General features: G+C 39.7%; 1 protein-coding gene across 3 annotated transcripts in view; it reads right to left on the bottom strand.

The window, feature by feature from the left end:
• Nucleotides 1-27,054, bottom strand: part of COL9A1 (collagen type IX alpha 1 chain) — an 87,763-nt gene that overhangs the window by 42,000 nt on the left and 18,709 nt on the right. For 2 of the 3 annotated variants that reach the window (XM_058419753.1, XM_040058546.2), the window contains 12 exons: nt 21,082-21,351; nt 20,700-20,773; nt 19,219-19,296; nt 18,949-19,081; nt 11,927-12,323; nt 6,817-6,894; nt 6,075-6,095; nt 4,977-5,051; nt 4,348-4,383; nt 4,176-4,238; nt 2,241-2,294; nt 1,594-1,629 (listed from right to left, as the gene is read on the bottom strand). In XM_058419753.1, the coding sequence (XP_058275736.1) occupies nt 1,594-1,629; nt 2,241-2,294; nt 4,176-4,238; nt 4,348-4,383; nt 4,977-5,051; nt 6,075-6,095; nt 6,817-6,894; nt 11,927-12,323; nt 18,949-19,081; nt 19,219-19,296; nt 20,700-20,773; nt 21,082-21,095 (1,059 nt within the window). In that variant the 5' untranslated portion in view covers nt 21,096-21,351. Of the gene's footprint in view, nt 1-1,593; nt 1,630-2,240; nt 2,295-4,175; nt 4,239-4,347; nt 4,384-4,976; nt 5,052-6,074; nt 6,096-6,816; nt 6,895-11,926; nt 12,324-15,698; nt 15,806-18,948; nt 19,082-19,218; nt 19,297-20,699; nt 20,774-21,081; nt 21,352-27,054 lie in introns of those variants that run through there. The other variant, XM_040058545.1, reaches the window with a different exon arrangement.

Below are 27,054 nucleotides of genomic sequence, written 5' to 3'. Positions count from 1 at the left end.
GGGAGTCCAAATCTTTTCTGGGCAATCTGTTCCAGCACCTCACCACCCTCACAGCAAGGAATTTCTTCCCAATATGACCTAAACCTACTCTTTTTCAATTTGAAGCCATTTCCCCTTGTTCTGCCACCACATGCCCTTGTAAATAGTCCCTCTCCAGCTCTCTTGTAGGGTCCCTTCAGGTACTGGAAGGCCACAGTTAGGTCACCCCCAAGCCATGTCTTTTCTAGGCTGAACGATCACAGTTTTCTCAGCCGTTCCTCATAGGATAGGTGGTCCATCCCTCTAATCATTTTTTCCCGTATCACCTGAGTAAACATACCTGACAGAGTCTAACAACGTCTTCTCTGCAGCTAGATGTTGTAATATGCATAGCGTACAACCCAGAAATTATTTTCCCATCTAGCTGATGTCAAAAACAAAACAAAACAAAACATAAAAAAACAAAAAAAAGAGAAAAAAAAAAAAAAAAAAGAAAAAAAAAAAAAAAGGCAGAGAGAGAGGGAGAGAGAGAGAACCACCAAAGCCTGTAACAGAAAAATGTAGGGGTTTCAGTCTACCTAGAACCTGCCTCAGTTCTGCTATTTTCTGTAACTAAATTTAATTCATATATTAAGCCTACAGACCAGCTAGCCATTATATTACCTATTTTCCAAATTTTCAGGTAACAGCGAGCATCCATGTAAATGATAGTGTCCACAAAATGATTCATCATGAATTTCAACATGTCTATAATTTCACACCTTCAAGAATAACTTTATCATTTTTCTCTCTGGCCAACTATCAAAATAATTGTTAAATTAATGAGAGTTAATAGGAAAAGGTCAAAAATACAAATACACAAGGAGTGTTGTACTGGAATACCATACCTCTTCTATTTAATTTAAATAATTTCTCCAAATTGAATCTAATTTTAAATTAAATTCTCATTATATTCAGTCTTATTATAATTTATTCTAGTCATCCTGTTCCATTACTCATCTTGAAGTTTTTTCCTAAGCTAATTTCCTACATGCCAACCATCACTCTCTTCTTATCTCAGCAAAACTCCTAAAATTCCCAATTATTTTCAGCCCCTAAAAACAGATGTTAGATCCATCAGCATGCCAACTGGAACCGTACTCTTTGCATGTTCTGTCTCATATTTTGCCCTGATTTCATACAGAACTGCAAAACAGCACAAAGAGTCTCACAGAATTTACACTTCTATAATGCCATTTAAACACACGGCAAGAAGTTGAAAGCAGGAATAAGTGTAGACTCCTCTATGCAAATTAAACACAGGCTCTCTCATCTTCATAGCATTTTCACAAAGAGATGGAAAAGAATGGTATAAGTCTAAAACCTGGTACTACAACACACATGCTCCTTTCTTTTCTACAGAATACAAACCGAACATAACATTTCAGTAATATTTGCACACTTAGATACAAAGACAAAAAAGTGTTCTTTAAAGTACTACTTATGTAACTTAGGAGTTTTTTGAAACCTCAGAAATAGTTTTGGGCTTTTCTTCTCTACGTTTAGTGATAAGAAGCCTTCATAATAATACTTAAGGTGTAAAAATCCTCTTTGTGTACTAAATGCATTACTTACGGGAAGTCCACGAGCACCTGGCAGTCCTGGCTCTCCCTTTAAATGATAAAATATTAGTTTTTAAGAGGCATTAGCATCAAGTTTTGTAAACAATATACAGGAAGATGTTCTCTCACCCTTTGGAGGGCATCATTTAGTGGACATAGTCTGCAAGTATTACTCACTTCATTAATGCTATATGCTGGTTTCAGTAAGACTCGATAAAAAGGAAAGACTTCTCAATATTAAAAAAGATACAGCCTCTGGCCTTTTATTCCCCCACCCCTCCAAAACCCAAGCATGCTTGTGACTCTGACTTTTGATTTATATTTCATTTGTTTGATTGGTGATGAAGTCAGGTTTCACTGTTCTAGTTCCCACTGCATATTACGATGACACAATTGTAATACAAGATGCAAAGGGCCTCAACTTTTCTGAGGATGCTCAACCTTAGTGTCAACACTGTAATGGCAGCCACCATTCCTTACTGCTGGCTGTGGGAATGAATGGAAGCTTCTTTGTGCTGTGTGAAAGGGGGCCAGTACATATGTATTCTAAAGGTACGTTAGGATTGTAAGAAAGGCTGCAGCATCTTATTAATCACATAGAGACAAACAAAAATGCTGCTTTAAAAAAATCCATCATTTCAGGCATAATTTTTTTCCTACCTTCTGTCCTTTTGGTCCTGGGGCACCCCGTGAGCCATCAGGTCCAGTGAATCCCTTTGGAAGTAAAACATAAAATGTTAATGCAAAGGTTATCTCTTTTTCTTAATCACAACAGAAAACATTATAAAACATAGAAAAATGAAGCTATTAAATAAAATCAGTAACTGTAGGAGACTTGTAGTCCAAGTATTTATTTACATGTACAGATAGAACTGCACAAGTTCAAAGTACTAGCTTCTGGTGACAAACATCAGTGCCTGTGATATGTATCTTCAAGATTTATTCAGTTAAATCACAATTAAATTAAACATTTGCTCTCACATGATCTTATTTCCTCTTAAGGGGAAATTGATAAATTTATTTCATGGCTAAGGTTAAAAAAAAACTCCCAGTGTTTCCCAGTCCATTTCAAATAATAGTTTAATTGACAACAACAACAAAACCAGAAAGCTACCAGGCTGGATTTAAATTTACCCTTTGAACTTGTCTATCTGGCTAAAATTAAAAACCAACCATGATATTATAACCAGGAATTTATTTGGAGTTCTTATTTTTCCTTTTGTTTCCAATTTTATAGTCAACTTATATGGATTAGAAATTTCCAGCTATCCAAAAGAGCTTTTCTTTTATGTTTATCTAATACTTTTATTTTTTTGGTACACCTCCAGCAATTCAGTTCTCTCACAATTGTTCTGACAATCTGATTTTGAAAGCTTACATGATCATTACAAGCAATTACTGTACAGTACATTTTACAGTCTATTAAACCTGACACTGAAATAATTTCAAAATAAAGTAAGATTTTAAAAGTCAAAACTGCCTCACCAATTAAACACAGAAGGTACTATAAATCTAAAACACCAATTAAAAGTTGAATACACAGTGGAAGTACAATAAGGTCTCACTTTTTTTCTTCAAGTGAAAATTTAAAAAGTTTCAATATTTCAAAAGATTGTATACTAGTATTACATTTCCACTTATCCACTTATATGAGGGAATATACAAGAGTGAACATATACCAAAAGCTGAGCTGATCTCAGTGTGCTCTGTTTCACATGATTGTGTTTCTGCTAATTTTGGCAAGGAAAATAAAACTGCGCCTTAAGTGAAAATTGCAAGAGGCAATGATTTTTAAAGATCTTATATATAAGGTTTTGACATGTACAAGTGAGTTGCGGGCCTGTATTGTTTTTAGGAAAAGGTGAAGTGCTATGAGATGTCACCCACAAAGCCCATTTCTTCTTACAGCTATGAAATTTGAACAGTTTAGTTAAAGTCTCTTCCAGCTCCATGTCCACTAAATCTCTTCCCAAAAGCAATTTAAATAATAACCTCTAACAGCATTGCAACATTAAATAGACACTAGGCTTTTTCATTTATATAATTTGCAATACCCTCTAAGACACTGGTTTATGGTATTAAATCTTTATTTTTGATATTTTAGACTTTAAAAATTTTAAAATTTTATGTAAATTAAATATAAGCTTACCTACCTCCTGGCATAACATCTAAGTACTAATGCAACAAGCTTGCTTCATAACAAGAAATGCTTTTTAACAGTGCTCTCAAGAGAGAAAAATTAAGTTTCTCAAAAATGTTTGAAGGCATTTTTATTGGAACAAATTTATTCAAGAGATATGACCTAAAAGACCATGAACACTATATGATTTTGAAACTTTGATAGTCTCTATTATTTTCCACAGGACAAGAACGTGCATCAGAAGACTCTCCACGTGCCCTCTCTGCCCTGCTCTGTCACCAGAGGTGGCTTCCAGAGGCAGCAGTGCCAGTCATCCCTGAGACCACTGCCCAGCGCCCTCTCCGGGGCCAGGCAGCAGCACTGACAGCCCTCGCGCTTTAGCTATTCATTCTTGGGGAAGAGGGGAAAAATAAATAAATAAAAAGAGGAAATTCTAGAAAATCAAGTGTACTCACATCAGCTCCCGGCTCTCCTGGAAGCCCAGGGGATCCTGGTTTGCCTGCATCCCCCTCTGGACCCTTTAGGATTTAAATGGACTGTTAAGCATGTTTCACAGAGGGAAGCAGAAGCAAAACTCAACACTCCTTCTCTCACAGGAACAAATGAAAAGTAGTTGAAATGACTTACCGGTGGACCAGGGGGGCCCTTCGGGCCTCTCTCCCCCTACCAAGATATGAAAAAGAAAGTATTAGTCAGAGTTACAACAACCTTTTATGGCCCTTCGTGAAAATCACTGATTTTCAGAAATATTACAGAAATATTTTCAGAAAAATTACAGATTATCAGAAATAATCCTGAACTGACTCTTATTGTAGAATATAAATATTAAATCCACATCATTTCTACTACAGATTAACAGAAATCATCACATAAACTTCTGACAGGAATCAAGGGAACACACATAGTAACTCCTATCAGGAATAACGCCACAAATCCTTAACATGATTTAGTATGAATGATCCTATGTAATCTCTTTTGAGATTAGATTTATAAAACCCCTACACCACATTAATGGCAGATAATCACAGCATATGGTGCTGATTACATAAAATAAATAATCCTGAGTTTTCTGTACCAAAGATAATCTGAAAGTCTGCTTCCTCCCCTCACTCCAGCCCATTACAGAGCACGAGACTCATCAATTCCTTCATGTGTCTGCAGTCAAATTCAAACTCCTGAAGATCAAAGGCTGACAGACAAGGTAGATACACCTCAATGCTTTTCCTATTACCTAGGTAGGCATGGGAAACACTTACATCAATGCCATCAATACCGGGAACTCCTGGTGGCCCTGGTGGACCTGGGGGGCCTGGTGGACCAGGGGGGCCTCTCTGACAAGGAGTGAAAAAAGAAGCTATTAGAGCCTGACAAAACACAGAGCTGTTCTGGGGGGACCAGCACAGTTAGAAGCTATGGGTTAGCCAGGAGGTCTCAGCTGTGACAAGGACCTGCATCCAGTGTCACCCCATGTATATCACTGGCCTCATATCGTATTTTGACTGTCACTTTGTGAGGACTGGCAACACTGCCCTCACCAAAGGAATGGAGACGGTGTTAAACCCCCCTCCCTGGGCCCAGCCACTCTCCTGTGCCCACAATGCTGGCAGGTCCAGGTGGGCCCCACTGCCCACCCAGCAGGGTCTGAACGCCACATGGCAATGACAGGGTGGCAGAAATAAATTGATCTTTGCGAATCAAACACCGAAATTCACTACACTAATTACTCTTTCTGCCAACACGAAGGAGACAGTTTTCCCGAGAGTTCATACGAGCAACGAAAATTTAAAGCAGCCCTTTCCCTGCTTCACGGACAGGCTCAGCAGCTTCCCCTGGTTCCTCAGGGTTACATTAGCATCTACAGAGGAACTTTCTCAGAGCGCCGGGCTCCCGAGGGGAGGCAGCAGGCGCCGCCAGCCTGTGGAAACTCAGGGAAAGGCTGTTACAAGTCTCCGTGCTTATAATGGGGAGCTCTGTTCTCGGAGGGAGCTCTGCCCGCGGCCCCACAACGGGGCTCTGTCAGCAGAAGGCTGTCCCGGGGCCTGAGCCTCGTCTCTTGGTCGGCACGGTGCTGCCGCTCTGGAGGCATTTCCTCGAAACCAGAGATCCCAGAAATGTTCCATCCGGCGGTAGCTGCATGTGGAGCTCAAGCCCCGCCGGTGTTGCCTGCCCTGTGCTCACAGGTGGGCACACGCAGGTACCACTGCCCTGCGGTCAGCTCGCTCCGCCGCCTCACCCACAGCTGCTGGGGGACACGGGACAAGCACCCTGCGGCGGGTGGGCGCCAGGGCACGGCAGAGCAGCCTTCGGTCCCCCTGCACCAGCGCCCCGAGCTCCGTCCGCTCCCTCGCACTTACCTCGATTCCCGTCTGGGTTACCTGCGAGGGAGAAAAAATAAAAAGCAAGGGAGAGCCAAAGTCAGAACAGACTTACTTGAGCCAGGCCGAGGCAAAGCGCCTGCAGGAAAAGCCCTAGGGGCAGGAGGCGCCGGGCCATGGATGGAGGGAGCAGCCTGCGGCTGCCGGGGAGCGCGGGCGAAAGGTGAGCGCGGCCGGAGCCCCTCCCGGCTGCGGCCCGGCCCTGGGCAGGTCGCGGGGATTGGAGGAAGGCTGGCGGCCGGGCAGGCGAGGACGGAGCGCCAGCAGCGCATTAACCCTTTGCCCTGCTGCTGTCGGGTCGGACAGGGACCCGCCGCGCCCGCGGGTGCCCCGGCGCCAGGCCCCCAGGAACCGGGGACGGCGGCCACAGCCGCTCTGCCGGCGGGGCACAGCGCACACTGGGGCCAGGCAAGCACCCGCCGGGGGCCAGGCAGACAGCAGGGCACCGAGGGGTTAAAATGAGGCGGCGGCTGCTGCTGCTGCTGCTCTGAGGGGTTGGATCTCTAAAATCCAGGTTGGATCTCTAAAATCTCTAAAATCTCTAAAATCCGCCGAATACCAGGCAGGTATGGTAAAAAAGAGCATCGCCGGCCAAGAAGGGGGAGAAAAAATGAGACTTTCGTGGGCTGTAGAGGCAGCCAGGACAGGACTGCACAGGACGGGACGGGACAGGACGGGACGGGACGGGACGGGACGGGACGGGACGGGACAGATCTCTCACCCGGGCCGGCAGCTCGCCGCAGCCTTCGCGCTGGGGGCGCAGGGGGTCGCAGTGGATCACCATCCACTGGATCTCGAACTGGCAAAGGAGAAAAGATCATGTTAATTCGGGTCAGGGGTCACGCTGGCTGAGCGTGTTAACGGCGGAATACTGGCACACTCTGCAGAGGGTTAAACGTTAGGTATTTAATGTCAATAGCTACAGGTGAAGCAGTGCTTCCCCCTGCATTCCCCCACTCCTAACTCTGGAGGTCTTTTAAAGAGGGAGCATAAACCGGCCGAGGTGCTGGCACCCCTGAAATCTTCTTTATCACATCTCTACTGTACTGTCTTTGCAGTCATCACAGTTTCCAGGGTGCTGAGACTGGAGCACAACGGAAGCAGTACCCTTGTTTCTTTTACCTGTTAACGGACACCATCATCTGTGAGCCAATTCTTTCCCTCCTTTATCCACTTCTCATTTTCAAATCTTCATAATAATAGCCAGTTGAGTGCCATAATATACATATAAAAGAACTAATACTAATTTAATACTTCAAGGCAGCCATACAATACCAACAGCTCAAACAGGAGTAAGTTGTTAATTTACACACTAATTATCATCACATTAAATCCAAAACACAGCACTGTACCAGCTACAAAAAGAAGAAAGCAAACTCTGCCTGCCTTGAGGCTACATAAAACAAAAGCTGATAGGAAACCTCTCTAACTTCATTTTTAAATGAAAAATAAAACTCTTCAGGTGGCAAGGTAGAAAAAGATGTGACTGGCTTCCCGTTGATTTAGGAGAGGTGAGAGAAGGGCTAATGTGTTCTAGCCTTGCTGTCAAAGTATCTTTTCTCTTGCCACTATTTCACATTGATCTTGGTGATTATGTTAAGCTGACTTGAAGGATGCCACTATTTTGAAGATGTCTCATGTAGGTATTCTACTGATACCAATGTACAGTGTTATTAAGGATTAAGTACAGTCACAAAGTTCTCAAAATAATTTAGGGGTAATCATAAAGCAAAAATATTAAAATATAACCTTTTAAACCCAAAGGTGGTACCCTGGCTTAGAGCTTATTTTGTTTAGAGTAGCTGGTTTGGAGCCATGTTTTGAATTTGTGCTGGGAGCAGAGTTGATAGCATAGGGATGATTTTGTTTTTGCTGAGCAGTGCTTGAACAAAGTCAAGGCCTTTCCTGCTCCTGACCCCGCCCCATCAGCAAGGAAGCTTGGGGCTGCACAAGGACTTGGGAGGGGACACAGCCAGGATAGCTGACCCCAACTGACTAAAGGGATATCCCAGACCATATGACATCACGCTCAGAATATAAAACTGTGAGAAGAAGGAAAGGACAGGGAGGAGTTTGAAGTGATGCTCTTTGTCTTTGAAGTCATGGTTACTTATGATGGAGCCCTGCTTTCCTGGAGATGGCTGAACACCTGCCTGTCATTGGAAAGTAGTGAATTAATTCCTTGCTTTCCTTTGCTTGAGCTTTACCAATTAAAGTGTCTTTACCTCAAACCACAAGTTTCCTTACTTTTACTTCTCCAATTCTCATCCCACCCTGAGGTAGTGGGCTAGAGTGAGCAAGTGGCTGTGTGGGGCTTAGTTGCTGTCTGAAGTTAAACTACAAAGAATATTTAAGACCCATAGGTCAGTATTCGTGACATACATTTTGTAGGTTTCCTACAGGATTTCTGTTTCATCTTAATTTCTTAGTCAGCACAAATATAGTTAACTGTGTCTGACTGTTCACTGTTTTGTCCTCTTAAGTTCTACAGAAGTTCTGGCAAATGCTCACCATCTTTGCGCATCTCGATATCAAACATGTAATTCAGTTGTCGTATTAGTGCTTTAGCTGAAGAGGTGAAGGTTAGGTAAAATGCAAATGACACCTGAATATGTAGGGTAGTGTTTTCTGTATAAAATCAGTCACAGGGATGCATTTAGCACTACCATAGCTTTAAGGAAAACCATGACCCTCAGAGAACAGTGGTAGGTCTCCTCTGGGAGATCTGGCTCCCTGTACGCCACTGGGCTATTGCTGGCTTGGTGATGATCCAGGGGAAGTCATTCCTCCTGGGGAAGTACAACTCAGCTAAGCAACTTTTCACATGGGGATTTTCCACAATACTTTGTCAAGGATATCTATGTTTCTTCTAAGAGAGGTCTGCTGTCAACTGTACATTTGTTAAGTGACCAAGGATAAACTACATGTATTAAATGCATCTCATTCCAGAGTTATTTTAAACATGTTTTGTCCACTTTTTGACATCTCTGAAATAGCTTTTTAGAGCTTCATTTTCTTTGCCCCTTTTTTTAAAAGCCTTTGAACATCACAGCCAGTTCCAGTGTTACTTGGCTTTCCATAGCCAGGGTTCAGCCTTCTGAATGCGAGATTTCACAGGGTGAAAAAAAAAACCAAGATGTGATTTTTTACAGTACACAGACACAATCTGTTCTGTGGTGTAAATTAATCCCTCTTAAATAAATATTGACTAGCAGCTTCCTCTTAGATGCTATAAGTAATGTAGCTTCCCTGAACTAGTTAGCAGCATTAAATGTCGGTTAAATAATGACCAAGAGTCGCTTGGTCTTTATTTACGCAGCAAAGTGTTTAGAGTCTCTTATGAAAAAAAACATGGTAATGCCTCTGAAATCACAGGAACTAAGGCAATTATGTAACCTCACAGAAGTTATCATGTGAGCAGTGAAAAATCAATTTCCTTACCTTCCTATAAAAAATATGTAATTTAGGAAGTAAATTCCTTTTCAGTTTTGAAATTATGCTAAATCTCATATTGCTTAGAGTTTATAGTGGATTATATTAATTACTTTTAGGTAAAAAGATTAAAAAATTAGATATTTTTATCTAAAAAAATAAAAGATAAAATACAGCTGTGAATCTGTGTACAAATTCATCCTCCATAAAGCATTCCAGAAATCCTGGAATAAATCTTTGTAAAGGCTGAAAGGCAAGATGCAGTTTCTAATGGAACTATATCTATTATTCTCCTAGGTAGTCATAGTAATAACAAGTAATAAAGAATCCCTTTTAAAATTATATATATTACAGTGTGCCTCTGAGAAGTTTACCTATTCTTCAAGAAAAAATAGGGCCCTCACCAAAATGCTGCAAAAAAGAATAGAAAACACATAATTCATGTCTTTTTAAAATCATACCACTGGAAATAATATACTTTAACAATGTCTGGGAGTAAATTAAAAGCTATGCCTGGGGCATATTAAATAACCAAGACTGTTGAGATATTTAAGCTTATAGTCAAGCAAGTTAAAGACTAGAATAGCCCCAAACACAGATTTATTTAGTCAGTTTAAAGAGAAATAAAGTACACAGGCTAAACCAGAAATTTCTGCAGTATAAGTAGACAATTTAAAATTACTAGTCCATCTGACTGTGTAATTTCTTTATCATCATTTCAGACGATACGGAGTTCCTAAATCTACATTATTGTAATGTCAGGTTCAACCAATACCATTGTTTTTTTGGGCTTCCCAGCACAAACCATGCAATTCAATCTAGTGAGTCCTAAGTCAGTTCTGTCTAAAATGAATTGTATTTTTAGACATCCAAACTCAGCTTAAGAATATAGTGTCAGGCTTACTTTCTGTCTTCCCTGATAATTTGTTCCAGTGTTTCATTATTCTTTTTGTTAAGAAGTGCGTCTCATACTCTTTTTTTAAAGCCTCATGCAAAGATTTTCCTTTCTTCATAAAATATACTCCATATAACCAAGTCTTCCCAGAAGCATGCTAAAGTTATAAACAAATATTTTGCATTATAAATGGTGAATTATGAAAAATATTTAATTCCATTTTGTTTTTTCATCCTTAAAGGAGTTTGTCCTGTAATTACTATAGCTCCACACTGGTGCCTAAAGATGTACAGTCTTAAACACATGCAAGGCAGAACTTAATGCCAGACGCTTTTCAAATGCCTGAAGAGCCCTGGGTGATCAATGCTGCTCATTTGTATGCCTTGCTGAAAAGAGCAAGTCTCTGCAAAACACACGCTGGGGAGGAAAGAGGATAAGATTCTAAATTGCTCTTATGCTTTTCCTCACTTCTTTAATCCTGGCCAAAGGTCAGTCAGAGTACCAACAGAAGGCCAAAGTGACCTTGACACCGCATCTCTCTCCTCATTTGTCAGCTGCCATTTGGAATCACTACTTCAACAGGCAAAGGAAACCTCCTCTTTTCTAAAGGGAGGACACTGTGTCTAATTTGAGGGCACAGTTATCTCTAGCACTGTATACTAGGTGCTGTAAAATTATTGCATTAATACCTACAGCTTTCTTTGCATTTAATCTAACTGTCCTTCTGAAGAGGAAAACAATATTAGCACAGATTTCTTTTCATCCTAGTAACATGTATAGAATATGTCATGCATAATGTTTTCATCATCCCACCTCTTCATTCATCCATCAATATCACTCAGAGCAGTTAGCAAAGCTAAGATACATATGCTAATTTGTAATAAGCTAATTACCACATTAACGACACCAGCTGATTATTTTTAAATGACATTTTCAAAGACTAACTCTTGTTTTCCACAGAATTAGTATAACTTTTCAGCAATTGGCACTCCTTAATCCACACCTATAACAGCATGCTAGATAGATCCCTTCATACATGGGGCAGCTTTCTGCTGGTATTTTCGTGTTAAACTGATTTCAATCTAGTGCAATACAGCAACTAAACATACAAATGTGACAAAATACAAGATGCTTCTTTTGTAGGAATGTTTTCCCTTTCAGATTTACACAACACTGGTTAACCTGTGTCAATGGTTTTTTGCAAAGAGTGCGAGATATTGTTTAAAATTATGTCTCCCTTCACTCTTTTACTTCAAAGTTCTTGTAACAAGTACAGGAATGTGTAAGAATTTTCATTACTGAAATTTAGACATAACCCGGGTCATTGCTTAATTTAACAAGGGATAAGAGAAAAATTTTAAAAACACAGTCAGTACTTACCTGCCAAGGAGTTATTTTCTACCATTTCTCCTTTCATAAATAATTTAAAAATGCATTCCACAAAACAAAACCCTGTATTTAATGTAAAACACATTTTGAAGAAATAAAAGATTTTGAAACTTACCGGAACTGAAATTTGAGGATTATTTTTAAGTTTTCCAAGCAGAGCAAAGCCATCAGTGTTGATTTTCCCTTTTGGTTTTATGTTTAAGGATTCTATTTTAATACAGTCAATAAAAAGTGTGACACTGTTTGCTTCCACTATTATCATAAGCTTGTGCCATTGGGAGTCAAACAAGAAAGGCAAATGTAAAAATGATGCCGTTTGGTGTCTTCCGTCTGCTCCTTTATAAGAAAACTCAACACTTTTCATTTGACCATTGAGATTCACTCCAACTTGTTCTTTTCCTGAAGAATCCTGAATCTGCCAAATAGTCCAATATTTCTGAAGTGTGGCCCCAGTCATCCGAAAAGTTGTTAGAAAGGAATATTCATCAGGCAATCCATTGGAATATATGGCACTGTGAAGGATTAAAATACAGTATATTTGTTTTGTATTTGCTCTGAAAAACTCCACATATCACCACAGAGTAATGAGAAACCATTTCTCAGTGGAACCCTATCTCAACCATTCTTTTAGCAGGGCACTCCTGCACGCTGAGCCTCCAAACAAGGTGTTACTAATGGCAAAAGAACTGGTTCAGAAGTGGGGGTTCTTCCAGTGTTTTACAGTTTTTATGATAACCCTTTCTAACAATAATGGATGGAGAAACAACTAATTCCTACTTCAGATATAGAAAGTATATCCTACAGTTATCCTATTTCCCTTTAGGGAATCCTATTAGGCTTACAAAATCAGTCAACATAGTATGACTTTACAATGACCAGGGAAAAATCTGCAGATCTGATTTCATTCATAAGAATGCAAATGCAAAAGCCATCTTGTTCAGCCTGCTGATAACCCTTTTGTTAAGATATATGCTATCATTTCAGGAGAAATCATTGACAAATATATGGTGAGAACCTACACTCAGGTATTATGTCCTGTGATATTCAACCACTAAACTAGAATTAGCAGGGAACAGATTTGCCACATATAAAACACCTCATATTTTAGCAACTCCTGTAAGATGAGCTTTGAAAACACAGGTAGCACTGGCTGTGTCACTGTGCAAAACAGTAATGTCATTTTTTATTTCAAATGCATCACTTCAATCCAGTACAATATTTAAGAAATAGACCTTTCCATATTTAATCTGTGGATCATAAAACTCGTGTCATATCCAATTGACATCAATACATTAATTGTCATCTGCCCACATTTAATAATAATTTTGAATAAATTTCTTAAGCATGAAGATATGCAGAGCTATTAGAAGTTATTCTAATGGAAACTATCCCAGTTTTCATTACAATAACCTCTCAAACAAGTAGACCTTTTGAACAAAGATGATTTTTTGAGTGGCAGATCAATCGTATCTCAGCAGCTATTTAGACAGCATTAGTGAATCTCAGGATTTAGGTTACGGCAAAGGGGGAAAAAAAAAAAAAAAAAAAAAAAGTTTAAGTAAGCTCCTATTCTGTATGCTTGACGACTACCGATTTAGAAAGGGAGTGCTCCCAGAAGCAGTCTCCCTAATTTGTAGTGTTCCAAGCTGTAGTGCAGCTGTGTTCCAGCAGGCAGCGACACAGCCTCAGCAGAGTTCAGAGAGGACCCGGCAATCCTGTGAGCAGCGGCTTCATCTTACAAATAAAGTATCCACTCTGCTGGTGTTTCTCCTTTTGCCCACGAGCCTTTGAAAACGCCCAAGAGCCGGGGTATAAGGAATGGGAAATATATAAATATTTCATATAAGGTGTGGAGATACACAAATGTGGAAGCAGGGGTTTCTTGCCAGTACTTTTAATCTGTCTGTGCTTTGTTTTGAATTGTGTCTCTTGACTGAGGATGAAGTAGTTTGCCCCACCTGCTTTTGTTTGATAGGATTTTATCTAACTCGTTGTGTTCTGTCATCATTTATTTTCAGTTTGTATCTTGCCATCTCAGATGCAGATGTCAACGAGTGGATATTGTAACTTTCTCTCTGTTCCAAGCACTTTGCAGTGTTTACCGTCCCCTGTTCCTCCTTGTGTTAGGTTTCTGGCCTACACAGTAAGCATATATATTCTTTTCTGCTCCAGGAAGATAATTCTTCTCCCTATCCAGACCTACCTTCACCCTTACCAAGCTTCTGATCCAGTTCAGGTCATCTTCTCTGGCCCTTTGTGTCCTTTCTCTGCAATATGTCTTTTAAGAGAATTTCAATCTCCTCTACTGCTAACACTTTATCTCAGCTGGGTCATCTGTCTCTTCAGTTGCTGAATCTCATTTGTTCTTGCAGAAGAGCTGGTTTTTCTACTACCACACTGAAGGTGGTATTGTTAATCTTTAAATAGCTTCCTTGTGACATTCAACTTTCTCTGCTAAGTTCAATGACTCCAGGGTGTCTGATACACCAAGACTAAAAGAAGCAGTACTAATCCCAGATTGTCTGTGAAGAGTTTTCAGTATTTCTCTGCACTGCTAAGGTTTGCTGTCATGGCAATACTCATTGAACTATCATACACATTCTCATCTGACCTCAGTTGACTGACAAAATACAAAACAACAAAAGAAACAAAAACCCTAGTACATGAACATACTTTTGGATTAAAAGATTGTTTACACCAGATTGGCAAATGAATCCTTTGCACTATATTTAGCTATAGACTTAGTACTTTTCAAGACATTATATGGGTTCTCCTTTTTTCAGACATTAAAATAGGAAAGAAATATGTTCACTTTTTCAGAACAAATGTAAAGGAGAGAAATGATGTAAGAGCTTCTGACGTTGGTAAAAGAAAACTAAATTATAAAAAATGTATATCAAACACTAAAGATAAAAACTCAGTTCACAAACATGGATAAGTATTCACATTTTTAAAAAATAACAGTAACCAATGAGAAGAACTGCTGCCTTTAGACTAAAGGTTCAGTATCAGTAACATGACTCAACACAGTGAAGCATGACCCATCACCAGAAAGGTACTGTGCAGGGGGCTGTTACTGTGTAAGATTTACACCTATAATTCTACAAGCAAAGCAAAGACATTCTCATCTCAGCTACTCCAACAGTAATGATCCTTTAGTGGTTTAACTGTATTTCAGGACACATTTTTATCCAAAAGCATGTAATCCTTATACAGGTAAAACCCTTCTGAAGTCAGCTAATGCTAAATGCTAAATATTTGGAAACCATGGTAAATTTAGCATGATATTTAAATAAATAATTTTAGAGAAGCTACTCCTCCATCTCACTGCCAAGTGAAGAGTGATGGAATCTCTAACTTTATTGAACAGCTCATAGCTGTATAAGCACTCAAATTATTTCTGGAAATTACTTTTAACATCATTTTTTCCAATTCCACTGATTTATGGAAGGGGAGCAAAGCAATTATAAATTTAGATTCAGGACAATGAGCAAAGAAATGATTTATATGAAAACATATTTAAAGGCCAAAATCCAGATTTATTCCTGACTTATTTCATGCCAACTTAAAATTGTTAGGGATATAAACCATCAGACCTTTTTATTTAATTTAGATTTTTTCTTCAGTTTGTAAGAAAACTGCCAGTCCTGCTTTCCTTGTATACTCATACTATCATCAGTAGTATGAGTATACAAGGAAATATCTAGTTGTTTTAGGTTAGGTCATTTTTTTTATCAGATATTTGAATATTTGCCTAAATTTTTCAGGTATTGCAGGTGGGTAGTTTGAAACATTTCTAGTTCATCTAGGAGAACTTCTGAAACACTACTCTTTCTTTTCATCTTTTTCATAAATACTCTCACTAATCCTGTATTTTGAATACTTACCAGGAAGATTTCTTTGAGATTCCAAAGCCAAGTCCTACCTGGGCTTCAATACAATAAAGGTAAGTTATCTGACTATGGTGAGGAGGGCCCTGACCCATCCCACTGACCCCAGGATTCATCAAGAGCAGAAGAGTAAGTTAAAGTCTCGGCTATATACCCATTTGAATTCTACAGAGAAACTGTTTATTTTACTAAATTTGGCAGGGTTTTGAGTTAATTTCTTAGGTGAGCTCTATTGTTCACTGACTTAACTTAGTCCTTGCTAAATAAAGATTTTAGAAATGTTAGCACAACCCACTGGAGATGGCTGTGGAAATTGCTGCTGCCGTTCTCATGATAATGCAGTATTGTGTGCCCAGGGCTGAAGGTTCTTTCAATCGATCTGGAGACACTCGTGTCTGCATCTCCTGAAACTGCATAGAATCACAGCTAACCTGGCAGACACTGCCTGGCAGTAATTGAAGAAGTAATAACAATAAAACTTAGCTCAGCACTTCTAAAAGCATCTGTCCTAAGTCATTAACCAGAAGCCATTTGTTGGGACTCATTACCCTCAGCTGATCTTTATTTTTCAGAAACTTCCACTTCTGAGCTAATTAATTCTCTTATGACCCAATTAGCTTCCTAGCTGCAATTTGTCTTTTCTGTTTCAGAGTCATCATCAGTATCTGGGTGGGATAGCTTACTCACAATGAGAAAGAAAAAGGACCTGGAGAGTTTCAGTGGCTGAATGTAGAAAAGCCAGACCTTCAAGAACATGCACTTGAAGTGTGCTGCTTCACAGAAAAGCAATATTCCCAAAAGAGAGAGGGGAAAAAAAAAAAAAAAAAAAAAAAAAAAAAAAAAAAAAAAAAGCCATAAAATCGGCATTTCAAATTCTCTGGATATTTCAAGTTTACTGATAAAGCTTTATACATTTCCTCCCTACTGTTTGGGGGGGGTTGTGTGTGTGTGTTGTGACAGGTGCATTTGTGAAGTCAAAGGTTTAAGGTTTCATCCAATGCACAAAGATAATTAGCCCTTTTCCCAACGTGTCATGAACACATTTCTTTGCGCCAATATGTATTTTTAAGATTTCCATTAAAAAGAAACACAATCATTATCCAAAATAACAGGATTAATTTTGTACTTACTAACTGGTCAACACCTACACCTTGTACATAGATTAAATTGAAAAATGATGGGTCCACCATTTCCAGTGAAAACAGCTATATGTCATGGCTGTTCCACACAAGGTTATTACACCATTATTACACCACACTGTTAGATGGAGAACACTGTATTGATCCTTCAGCAGATTTTACTCCAGAAGAAACACTGGCCAATGGGAACTTATTTGGATGATGGGAGAAGCTCAGTTATGACTTGTGTGCAATCATTTCTGTTCATTCTGGGTTATCCTTCTGGGCAAGCACGCAAAACAGCAAAAAAAAGACGAAGCTAGAACTCAGTAGCATTTTAAAGAAGCTCTGTGAGTTTTTCAAGTCATAAGCTATTGCTACATCAAAGACTGAATGCTGAGCCATGCCCATCCAGTTGAGCTTTCATTCCCATACCATAAAACCACTCTAAAATGGGCTTCTTTGCCTTAGTATAATAACCATATGTCAGTCAGCCTAAAAAAATATTTCCCTGTTGCCAGCATGTTTGACGAGCGTTGCTCCCCAGCACTCCTATGGCACTTGGGTTATCATCAGCCGTCCATCTGGGAAAGCCACGCTGGCCATTTTTCCCAAACTCGCTCTGGTTTTCCTCCCGCACCGCTGGACGCAGTGGGAGCTCCCGGGCCAGAAGGTGATTCCCTGTGTGACTCCGGCGGGCGCCGCTTCAGCACCACGGGCAGGGACAGCTCCGGGGCGGGGGCCGGGGCCGGGGCGGGCAGCTCTGCCCTGCCCTGCCCTGCCCTGCCCTGCCCTGCCCTGCCCTGCCCTGCCCTGCCTTCCCTCCCCTTTCCTCCTCTTCCCTCCCCCTGAGAGAGCCAGGCTGTAAAATAACTCTAGAGCAGAGCAGCGAGCTCGGGCTCCGTGATAGAGGAGCACTGAGGCACTAGAGCACGGTCGGGACTCAAGTCTTAAATCCATTTCCTGGGTCAACGACCCCAGTGGCAGGAGTCAACTCAGATGCTGTAGTAAGGCAATTGACATAGGCTTGTTCAGGGGTAACTTATATATATCAAGCACATATTTCACTATAGCCACCTCTAGTTATAAATCTAAACTCTCTTAAAAGTGAAAATATGGCTGCTTTTATCTGAGAATCTCCCGTCTTTAGCGGAGTGATAATCCCTTTTGCTGTCTGTGTTTGGATACAGTTAGGCAGCCCTGATTTGCATCTGGGACTGAAAGTAATCAGGAGTCAAATGTAACCAAACAGTTAAACTCTCAAATAGCTTAATCTGGTGGCTATGAAGGTAGGAGGCAGGGAGGATTGCAGCAAGAAAAGTTGTTACGGATAGGTGGAGTAAGACAGAAACACTTTACAATCCAATTATTCCTAGCTGAAACAGTAGACCAGTTAACGGTCTTGTCACTTAGTTGCTACTCTGAGGCATTCTTAATTGCATAAGGTGCTGGAACAGAATCCAGACTTGCCTAAATTTGGCAAAGACATTTGTACTGTACTGCTGTACAGTATTCCTTCACCAGCAGCAAGTCTAGCCTGTAAAGCACAAGCATAATTGGATTCCTAAATTCTGACGTCTATCACAAATTCACTGTAACATACTGAATAATAATTTTCAAATTTTATAGATTATGTGACCATAAAGCAGCCAGGAACATTCATGTACCTGTTACCTAAAACAAACAGTGAAAAAATCCCCTTACCTCAAAATCAGTGAGTTGTTATCCTACCTCATTTCTGCAATTCTCACATGATCAGAAAGATCTCTTTGTGTCCGTATTTTAAGAAAATTTTCTTCCCTCTCCTTTTATTACATTTCCTTTGCCTCCCTATTTAAAGTAAAATCAGCAACTTCTGACATTACTTTCTAGAGAAGAATCCCCTAGTATCAGCAAATCCTGAGGCACTGAGCAATATCATTGGTTAGAGGATTGTGGAAACCTCTGAAATTGCTGCTACAGAATCAGTCTGATCTGGTGGTGACAATGAAAAAGACAAAAAATGTTCAATCCCTCTTCCCCCTTCCAAAAACTTTTCAAATTGGGTGATCTAGCTGGTGGGAGATCTACCACTTAAAAATAAGATTGTAAAATATCTATATTTTAAAGCCAAACAAGGAAGGCTTTACCTGGTTGGTATCCTGAAGTCTACGTTGGGTCCCAATTTATAAGCTACTTGTAGAGAAGTGGATCCCACTACTCTCTCAATAATTCCTTGGGAAGCAGCTTTTTCTATTTGAAACTGAGAAATCAGGTCAAAACCTACAAGAAAAAAAATATATATACCCATAATGTAACTTTCATTTTAATTTGAGAATTGTGCTGTCACAAAGTTGAATATAACCTGAAAATTTTTTTAAACTGCAGCTTTTTCCTGAAAAAGTCAGGATGCTACTTGCCTGGTAAGTCATCTTCACCAATCCTGATTGTTGGGCAGATATCAATTCTGTGACTGGCACCCAGAATAACTGGCAATCCTCCAAAAAAAAAAAAAGTGAATTTACTAACCATGTGCCTGTATATTGCCACAGATCACATTATAGAATTAACTGAAGCAACTGTAATATTATTGTGAATTAAACAGAGCTATAAATAATAATAATTAGAGGTATATAATAATTTAAACTGTACTCAGTAAGAGGTATCAGAAAATTATAATCTTTTTCTAGAGAGTTACAAATTAAAATTATAACTTGATATGCTATTTGATTTTTTTTTAAGCATTTAAATGAAAAATGTTATAATAATTCTTCTCTTGCAGAGCTGTTGAGAAATAGTAATAGTTTAAGAAGGCCTGCTGTGTAAGTAAGTTTTGGGTTGTAACTTTTGTGGTTCAAGCAAACTTAAAAAAAAAAAAAAAGGCCAGTTACCTAAATCAACAGTGTCCCTATTCCAAAGAAACTTAAACAAACCTCACGCCAACTAAAGAAGTTGTAAATCAGTTGGCATCTTTTCCATCCTCTCTGGTATTACAAGACTTCCCACTTTCCTCTGTGCCAGATTTGATCAGAAAATGAACATTCATGAAATGCAGGGTGATGGCAAGAAGACTTTACAGACCTTTTCTGTTTACCCAAATGAGAACGGAGAAAAAAATTTTTGAGGAAACTAAATTTAAAACTCCAGTTTTTCAGAATATTATTTGTCAAAAAACCTTGTCATGACCATAAAACCTAGAAGATTCCCTATCCATAATTAAGGAAAGAAGAAGGAAAAATAAGCATTTATTTGAAGAATTTAAGAGCCATGTACAAGTCCAGTACCAAATCAATCTGGAAAACCTGTAGCAAAGTGTGGGTGGGGAAGAATGAAGAGGGGAAGTTGGAAGGAGAAACATTTCTAACCTACAGAGAGCCTCTTGTGTGCTGCAAAGGCTCAACCCTAAATGTGGGTTTCCTTCTGACAACATAGGCTTAAAGAGAACATTCAGGTTGATGTGTTACACCTTAGAAAAGACCTCATTCTATATTCTTTGATGAGACACGTGGCTGACATCCAGCCATTTACATTTTATGCCCAGCAAATAAAGTAGAACCAGTTTATTGCCACATGTAGCAGAAGAAAATCTAACTGAAGCACTTTCAGAAGCACCGAAAGACAGGGAAGGTCTGTGTCTTGTATTTACCATCTAGATTTTAGTCCTTACCATAAAAACACATCTAATAGCAAATTTGAAGCAACGCACACAGCTCTTGCTTTTTCCCCGTTTTTCATATATATTCTTCTATCCATCCATCCATACATAAGTGCACATAGACAGCTCTCATTTTGTGTGATAGCTAGTTGCAGAGGATTTTAGGTTTGAATAAACACAGAACAATTCTTTTGACATTCAAAATTACACAAAGATAAAATGTAGGAAAAAAATCTGTCTCCTTACTTGATTGGTGCTGGATAGTGGCTGAGATGAAAGACCACAGAAAACTACACAGGCAAAAGAAAGCTGTAATTTTCCTGTAAACAGAATGAAAACTCCAGTATGAATCTATAGTTTCTGACAGGTTTCGTTATTGAATTTCTCCTCCAAGCCATGCATATTAAACTTATAAAATACCAGTTAAGGATTTGTTAACAGATTTGACAAGACAATCTCTTTGACAAGATAATTTCTTCACATGACAACGTTTTATTTTTGCCTTTTAATAAAACATGTCGATAAAGCCCTTTCTATTGTAGTTCCCTCATATAATGCTGGCAAGGACAACTTGCACTGTTCTAATCTCTTATTTACAGATGTCTCTAAATCCCACTTGTTCTCTTACCGGTGGCTTTTCATCTTCACTGCTGGATTTCTTCACTTCTCTCATGTGAATATGCAGGGTATATCGTCACACTGCCTGCTTCCCTCTCATTAGTCCGACCGAGGAGTGCAGCAGTGGGCGCAGACAGCTGCTCCTGCCCCACCAGGACTCAGCAGAGAGGGAGGTGCAGTCTGCTGGGCTGGTTTTAATATTTCCAAGGGAAGGAGGTGGAGGCTGGACAGACGTGTGTCCTGGTGGGCTCTGAGGGCGGACCTCAGGAGCCAGCTGAATCTAAAGAAGCCAAGAGCACAAATTAGAGCCTGTTTCTTTCACCAGCATGAGGGCAGGGAAATTTAGAAAATGTGAGTTTAGCAAAGCCAGTCTCTGAATGGTGGGATCTGCTGTTCTGCCATGCAAGGGAACGGATTATATGAACCAGGAGGTGTGAGGAAGTCAGTGGTCTTGATACGGTGTTAAGACTAAAAGCTCTGAGAAGAAGGGAAACCCTGTCCTATAAAGAAGGTATTTCCATTTCTCACTGATTTACTCATCAGGTGACCTCAGGAAAAGCCTGTCTGGTGAGGTCCCAGAAGGTTTTTCTGAACAAAACAGGTTATGTTAAAGGGTTTTCATTTCTTAGATTCTAACCTCCATGGCATATGTACAGGCATTATTAAGCAGACTCCTGTTCTGTCATCATTGATAAAGCACTCCCTTTCCAAAGGGACTATTACGTATGCTTGGACACACAAAAACATTTGCTAATATTTGTTTACCTGGATGTAAAAAGAGAGAGAGAAACTAAAATCTGTATGTATAAAAAGATCAAAGAAATGGTAATAAAAAGCCAGAACATCCTGATAAGAACCACAGTCAAAATACATATATGTATGGAAAAGTATGCTAGATTATTCTTACACATCACATTAGTAAGGTTTCGTCTTTTCTAGACTACTAGTAATCTGGTTAATAGCACCCTAAATTTCCATTTTTTTCCAAGTCTGGAATATAGGAAAAGGAATAATTGCTGCTCTCTGATAAGTGTCTGCAGAAAAAACCAAGTAATGAACTATTCCCTTCAACCCAATTTGCTGGTATTGGTAATTTCAGTGTTAATGTGGTTTACAGTTTTAAATCTATTGTTAGAAAGGGCAGGGCTGGATCAAGCACACAGTTTGCCATGAATAATGTCTAATTTTAGTGCCTAAGGTGATGGAGCTTTGGTGATACCACTTTTTCACTCTTCAAGAGAAAGATACACCCAGGGACCCTTGTGGTCCAGCACAATTGTAAACATAACATATCATCGCTGGGATTTTCACAGGAAACCTCTGTCAATTAAAAAACAAAAAAGGTGAAGTATCAATTTGATCTCACAAGACGTTTGCCCAAGTCACCACACACCCGAGTGCCTTACTCCCTGTCCTGGGGTGACTGTGTATCCCCCAATCAGGGGGATGCACCTATTGGGTGCAGGGGGAGGGAAGCACCATTTGTTTTTCCCCAGGAAAACTCTGCTCATCAGAGTGACCTCGAAGCAGGGGAGTTGGAACACGGCAGGATGAAAGAAGCTCTGTTGTTTTTTTTCCCCAGGCAGTTAGTGAGTTTAGTGCTAGTGTAGTCAGACGCTGTAGAATAGCTGAAGCTTTTTTGCCTTTTTTTTTTCTTTTTCTTTTTGCCTTTTTTTTTTTTTTTTTTTTTTTCCTTCCCTTCCTTTTTTCTTTTTTGTCCTCTCCTCGGAACTGTTCCAACCTCTCCAGACTAAGGACCCGGGGAAGCACCTGGGGCCTCCACAGGGGACCCACCCCACCAAGACCAGCCCTGCACATCTCCTTTTCTCCCAGCGCCAGCAGAGACGGAGCGGTGGAGCACAGTGACTATCTTCAAGAGGAGACTTTCTTTCAGTTTGTTATCCCTCCGTAAGCGGCACGAAGCTCTTGTCATCGGGTATTGTGCTGGGAGTGCTTTGCCTGTTTAATAAACAGGTTTTTTCCACTTCTCTCTGAGGAAGTCTTTTCCTGAACTTGTTGGAGGAGGGGAGGGGGGCCCCATGGGAGGATTTCTCCCAAAATCAGCCTGAAACCACCACACTCCCCCACGCAGATATTTCCACTGTGGCATCCAATGGTACCCATAGGGCATGAGAGGAGTCTCTAAGGAGCTGGAGGAAGAGCAGTACAAGGAAGTCACTTGAAGCTATAACAAAGGGGAATGTGGCATGTGAAGGAATGACAGAGAGCACCCAGGGCTTAGAAAGAATACCAGAAGCTTTTTGAAGGAATGGAAGGGTCAGGTGCCAAACCTTATCTTTTCCTGCCTATTAACTGTGACATTTCCTTTGCCTTTGGGACTGCTTGGTATTGTCAATTTATTTGAGGTAGTATTAAGGAAGAAAAAGCCACTCCAGTAGTTAGATATGGAACTAATTAGTACCATCTTACAGTAAGTTAGCAATCTTTTTTGGTACATGGTGTGAAGACATCTGCCATCCATTGTGTCTGGGATTATTTACACACACATCATCCTCTCCTAGAGGGGGAGTCTTGTTCAAAGAAATTCAGAGAACACATACTCTGTTTCTGGGCAATCTATAATTTAATTTTGCTTGCATTTCATTGCAGCAATTCTCAAGGGTGGAACTTCTTTTATGTCTGGAGTATTTTCCCAATACAGGATCTTCAAAAGACATTTTTACTAAAATAAAACTTGGGAGACAGTATGTAACTAAAGCTGGGAAAATACATTTACTATTCTCTTTGTGGGCAAAAGAAAAATTCTTTAGAAATCTAATAGCCTCTGGTTGCTCTGTGTGCATTTTGAGTTCTTCATCTTGAAGGAAAATTCATGATCTAGCCAATATTATTCGCATTTCAAGAAAATGTAAACTGGGATAGATGGAGTATGTATCCTACATTTCTTGCTGTCATAGAGGCAGTTTCCATCCAACTAATACTCATGTTTAGCTGATATGACTATTTTGATGTTACTCTATGTCACATAGTTTTCTCTCCTTATGAATTGGGCCAGTATAGATTTTTCAGAAAACTCAATGTGCAGTGATTGCTGTTTAGCCACTCAGAGATTCATCATCTAAACACTAAATGCTCATCTTTTGAAAGTGGATTAATCAAACAGTGGTGACTTTTTCAAACACTGTCTCCTGAAAATAAGCTATGTAGGAATGTCATCACCTCGCTAGCACATGGAGGTGTGTTTACACACCTGACTTTCATATTCCACTCCTCAAATATCTGATTCTATATTCATTCTGTACTCCTGTTCTTCTGAGTTGAAGAACAGGTTGGAGAACACACAGCTGTCTCGGAGAATGTGGCTGAATTGGAGAGAAATAGCAAATGAGTGCACCCAGCTTCTCTTGCAGATGTATAGCTTGCTCTCTGTGATGAAAATGTTTGCAGCAAGGTGGCTGCAGTTGAACTTTCAGATTGTGCAGTCCAGTGAAATCCAAAAAAGACTAAATGTATGACTTAGAGAAGACCATGTGGAAGAGAAGAAGGTTTCTCATTTCAAGCTTGGTTTTACAGCAATTGAGGATGACTAAATTAAGTGGGAAATCTTTTCCTGATGCATGTTTTCTGTCTGGGCTTGAAGGAACTCAATGTCACTGGCTTACACTTTTGAGCACGACTTTCAGAAGGACCTAGGGATGTTTGTTCTTCCCCTGAAAGTATCATGATATATTATGCAGGTACTGGGGTCTCAAGAACAAGCTTTGGAACTGGAAGAACTGAAGTCTGTTAAAGTGGGGCCTCTGCCTGGATGAGTGATCCCATAAAGGACCAGTGGTTCATGCTCCCAGCCCTACAAGCTCTTCCTACAAGCTGGAGAGGAGAGGAGCAGCAGGGAAGACATTACTTATTTATTGCCTATCTCTCTCTCGCCTATCTCCTGCAGATCATTTCTCTCTCACATGGTCTTCTCTAAATTGTGCCTTTAGTCTTTTCTTCACGAAACTGTGACTTTTGCCTCTTACAGCCCCATTCTCTCTTCAGTTTAAAATAACAAAAATCCACTTTATACATTTCAACCTTTTTTATCCTTACCTATAGTGTAAGGGTCACTGCTCTCCCTGGAGTTTACCAGACCCCAGGATAAGCACACAACACGCTCTTAGCATGAGTGAGTTTGTTGTTACTTTTTGTTTGGCTCTCCCAGCTCAAGGTTAACTGTGAGGCTGTGAGATGGCATTTCTGAAAGACCTGCTCTCAATTAATCATGCTAAGAGTTAAGGTAACTTGGACCTGGGGCTGATCTCATTGGCATCAGGGGCAAAACTTGCACTGACTTAAGAGCCTTTTAATTAAACCAGCAACAAATAATTAAACCAGCTTCCTCAAGTGTAGAGTAATTGAATTGACAACAAAACTATAATCCTTGTCAGGTTCCAACATATCATTGGAATTTAACAAATAATCTATTACCCAATAAATTCTCACCTTCATCATAAAACATACTTTTCTGTCCAAAATTTTAGGAATTTTGGCAAGGGAAGAAAAACAGCTTTTCTTTCCAAGCTGTCAGATGCCATTTTGCATAAAGATCAAACAGCTTCTTTCTAGTAGAGGTCACTCAGAGAAACCTGGGAATTCTTAGGGCCAGATTGTCACCTCCTCAGCAAAACCCTCTTTCCAGGTGAACCTCACTTTAACGGCACTGCAGCCAATTTGTGAATACCTAGGCTGTCCAATGTAGACTACGAAATTCAACAAATCCCTCAGGAGTGTTCTTGGAGCACAAATAGGCGTGATCTCTACATGAAACCAGACAGAATTCCACCTTAGCTCTATGTCCCCTTGCCATAAATTTTTTTACTGTGGATGAGGCTTGCAGCTCCCATTACCTTTGGATGAAAGTTTATATTATGTTACCATTCCTATTTTTATTTCTTTCTAGGTCAGAAGATTTGTATGTTGTCTCCAGGAGTGTCAGACAGCAATTATCCCCAAATGTTACAGGCAGTGTGTCAGATTACCCTAAATATAGGAGAATTTATTTTCTAGTGGAATGGCAGAGAAAGCAAAAAGTTACGCAGATTTCAAGTGTTACTATGCTAATATTGCCATGAACACTGTTGTGTTTCAGCAGAGATTACAACTCTGATCTCATTTAGCATACATCTGTGTCCATCTACTGATCACACTCATTCTCAAAAACTAAAATAAGATCAGAAACAAGGTCTGTTGTTATTTATTAGTTATTTGTTGAGTAAAAAATCTAGCGAAAATTTTCTCATTTATAATAGCAAATACTATTACAAAGTTCTGGATCCAAATTTCATGTAACTAAAAGCAAAACAAAACAAAATACCACCCCAAATTTGGAAGTATTTTCAGTCAGAGTTTAATAATTGCTAAATTAAAAATCTTTTATATTGTCCTCTCTTCTAATACCTCTAAATATATTAAGTTTTTTTTCTAGCAAAAATTATATTAACTGAACTTTTTGTAATTGTTGACATGATGATATTTAGTTATGTTAATATTTATCTCTAAATACTGCAGCAAGCATAATTTATTTTATTGTCATCAAATACCCTTTGAAAGAGATCATTATACCAGTGAGAAAATACTTGTTGATTGAAATGGAATCAGGTTTTCCCTCTCTTACACCAGCATATGTGCATCACAACAGTGGTTCATAGGTAAAAATGCTCATAAAAATAAAATTAGTGTATGGTTACTTGAGACAGTGATCAGGCTTTCTCCATCACTCCCCACCTCTCTGCCTCCCTTCCCCGGCCAGACTCAGCATCCTGCCTCCTATCCTCAGCCCAGTCGAGCTCCTGTACCCAAGGTTGGAACAGGTTCCCCACCCCCAACCAGAAAGCACAGGATAAGAGATCCTGACAGGGTGTGAAAGGAAAGAAATATGCATATATGGCTATTTGGTTACACAAAGCAGCAAATTCTACGGCACAAATTCTGATTCGTGTGGCATAAGGGGAAAAAAAGGCTATTTCATACTGTTGATGAC

The sequence above is a fragment of the Hirundo rustica genome, chromosome 3 (genome assembly GCF_015227805.2).
Source record: "Hirundo rustica isolate bHirRus1 chromosome 3, bHirRus1.pri.v3, whole genome shotgun sequence".
Taxonomy (NCBI): Eukaryota; Metazoa; Chordata; class Aves; order Passeriformes; family Hirundinidae; genus Hirundo; species Hirundo rustica.
This window is presented reverse-complemented; position numbering and strand designations above follow the sequence as displayed.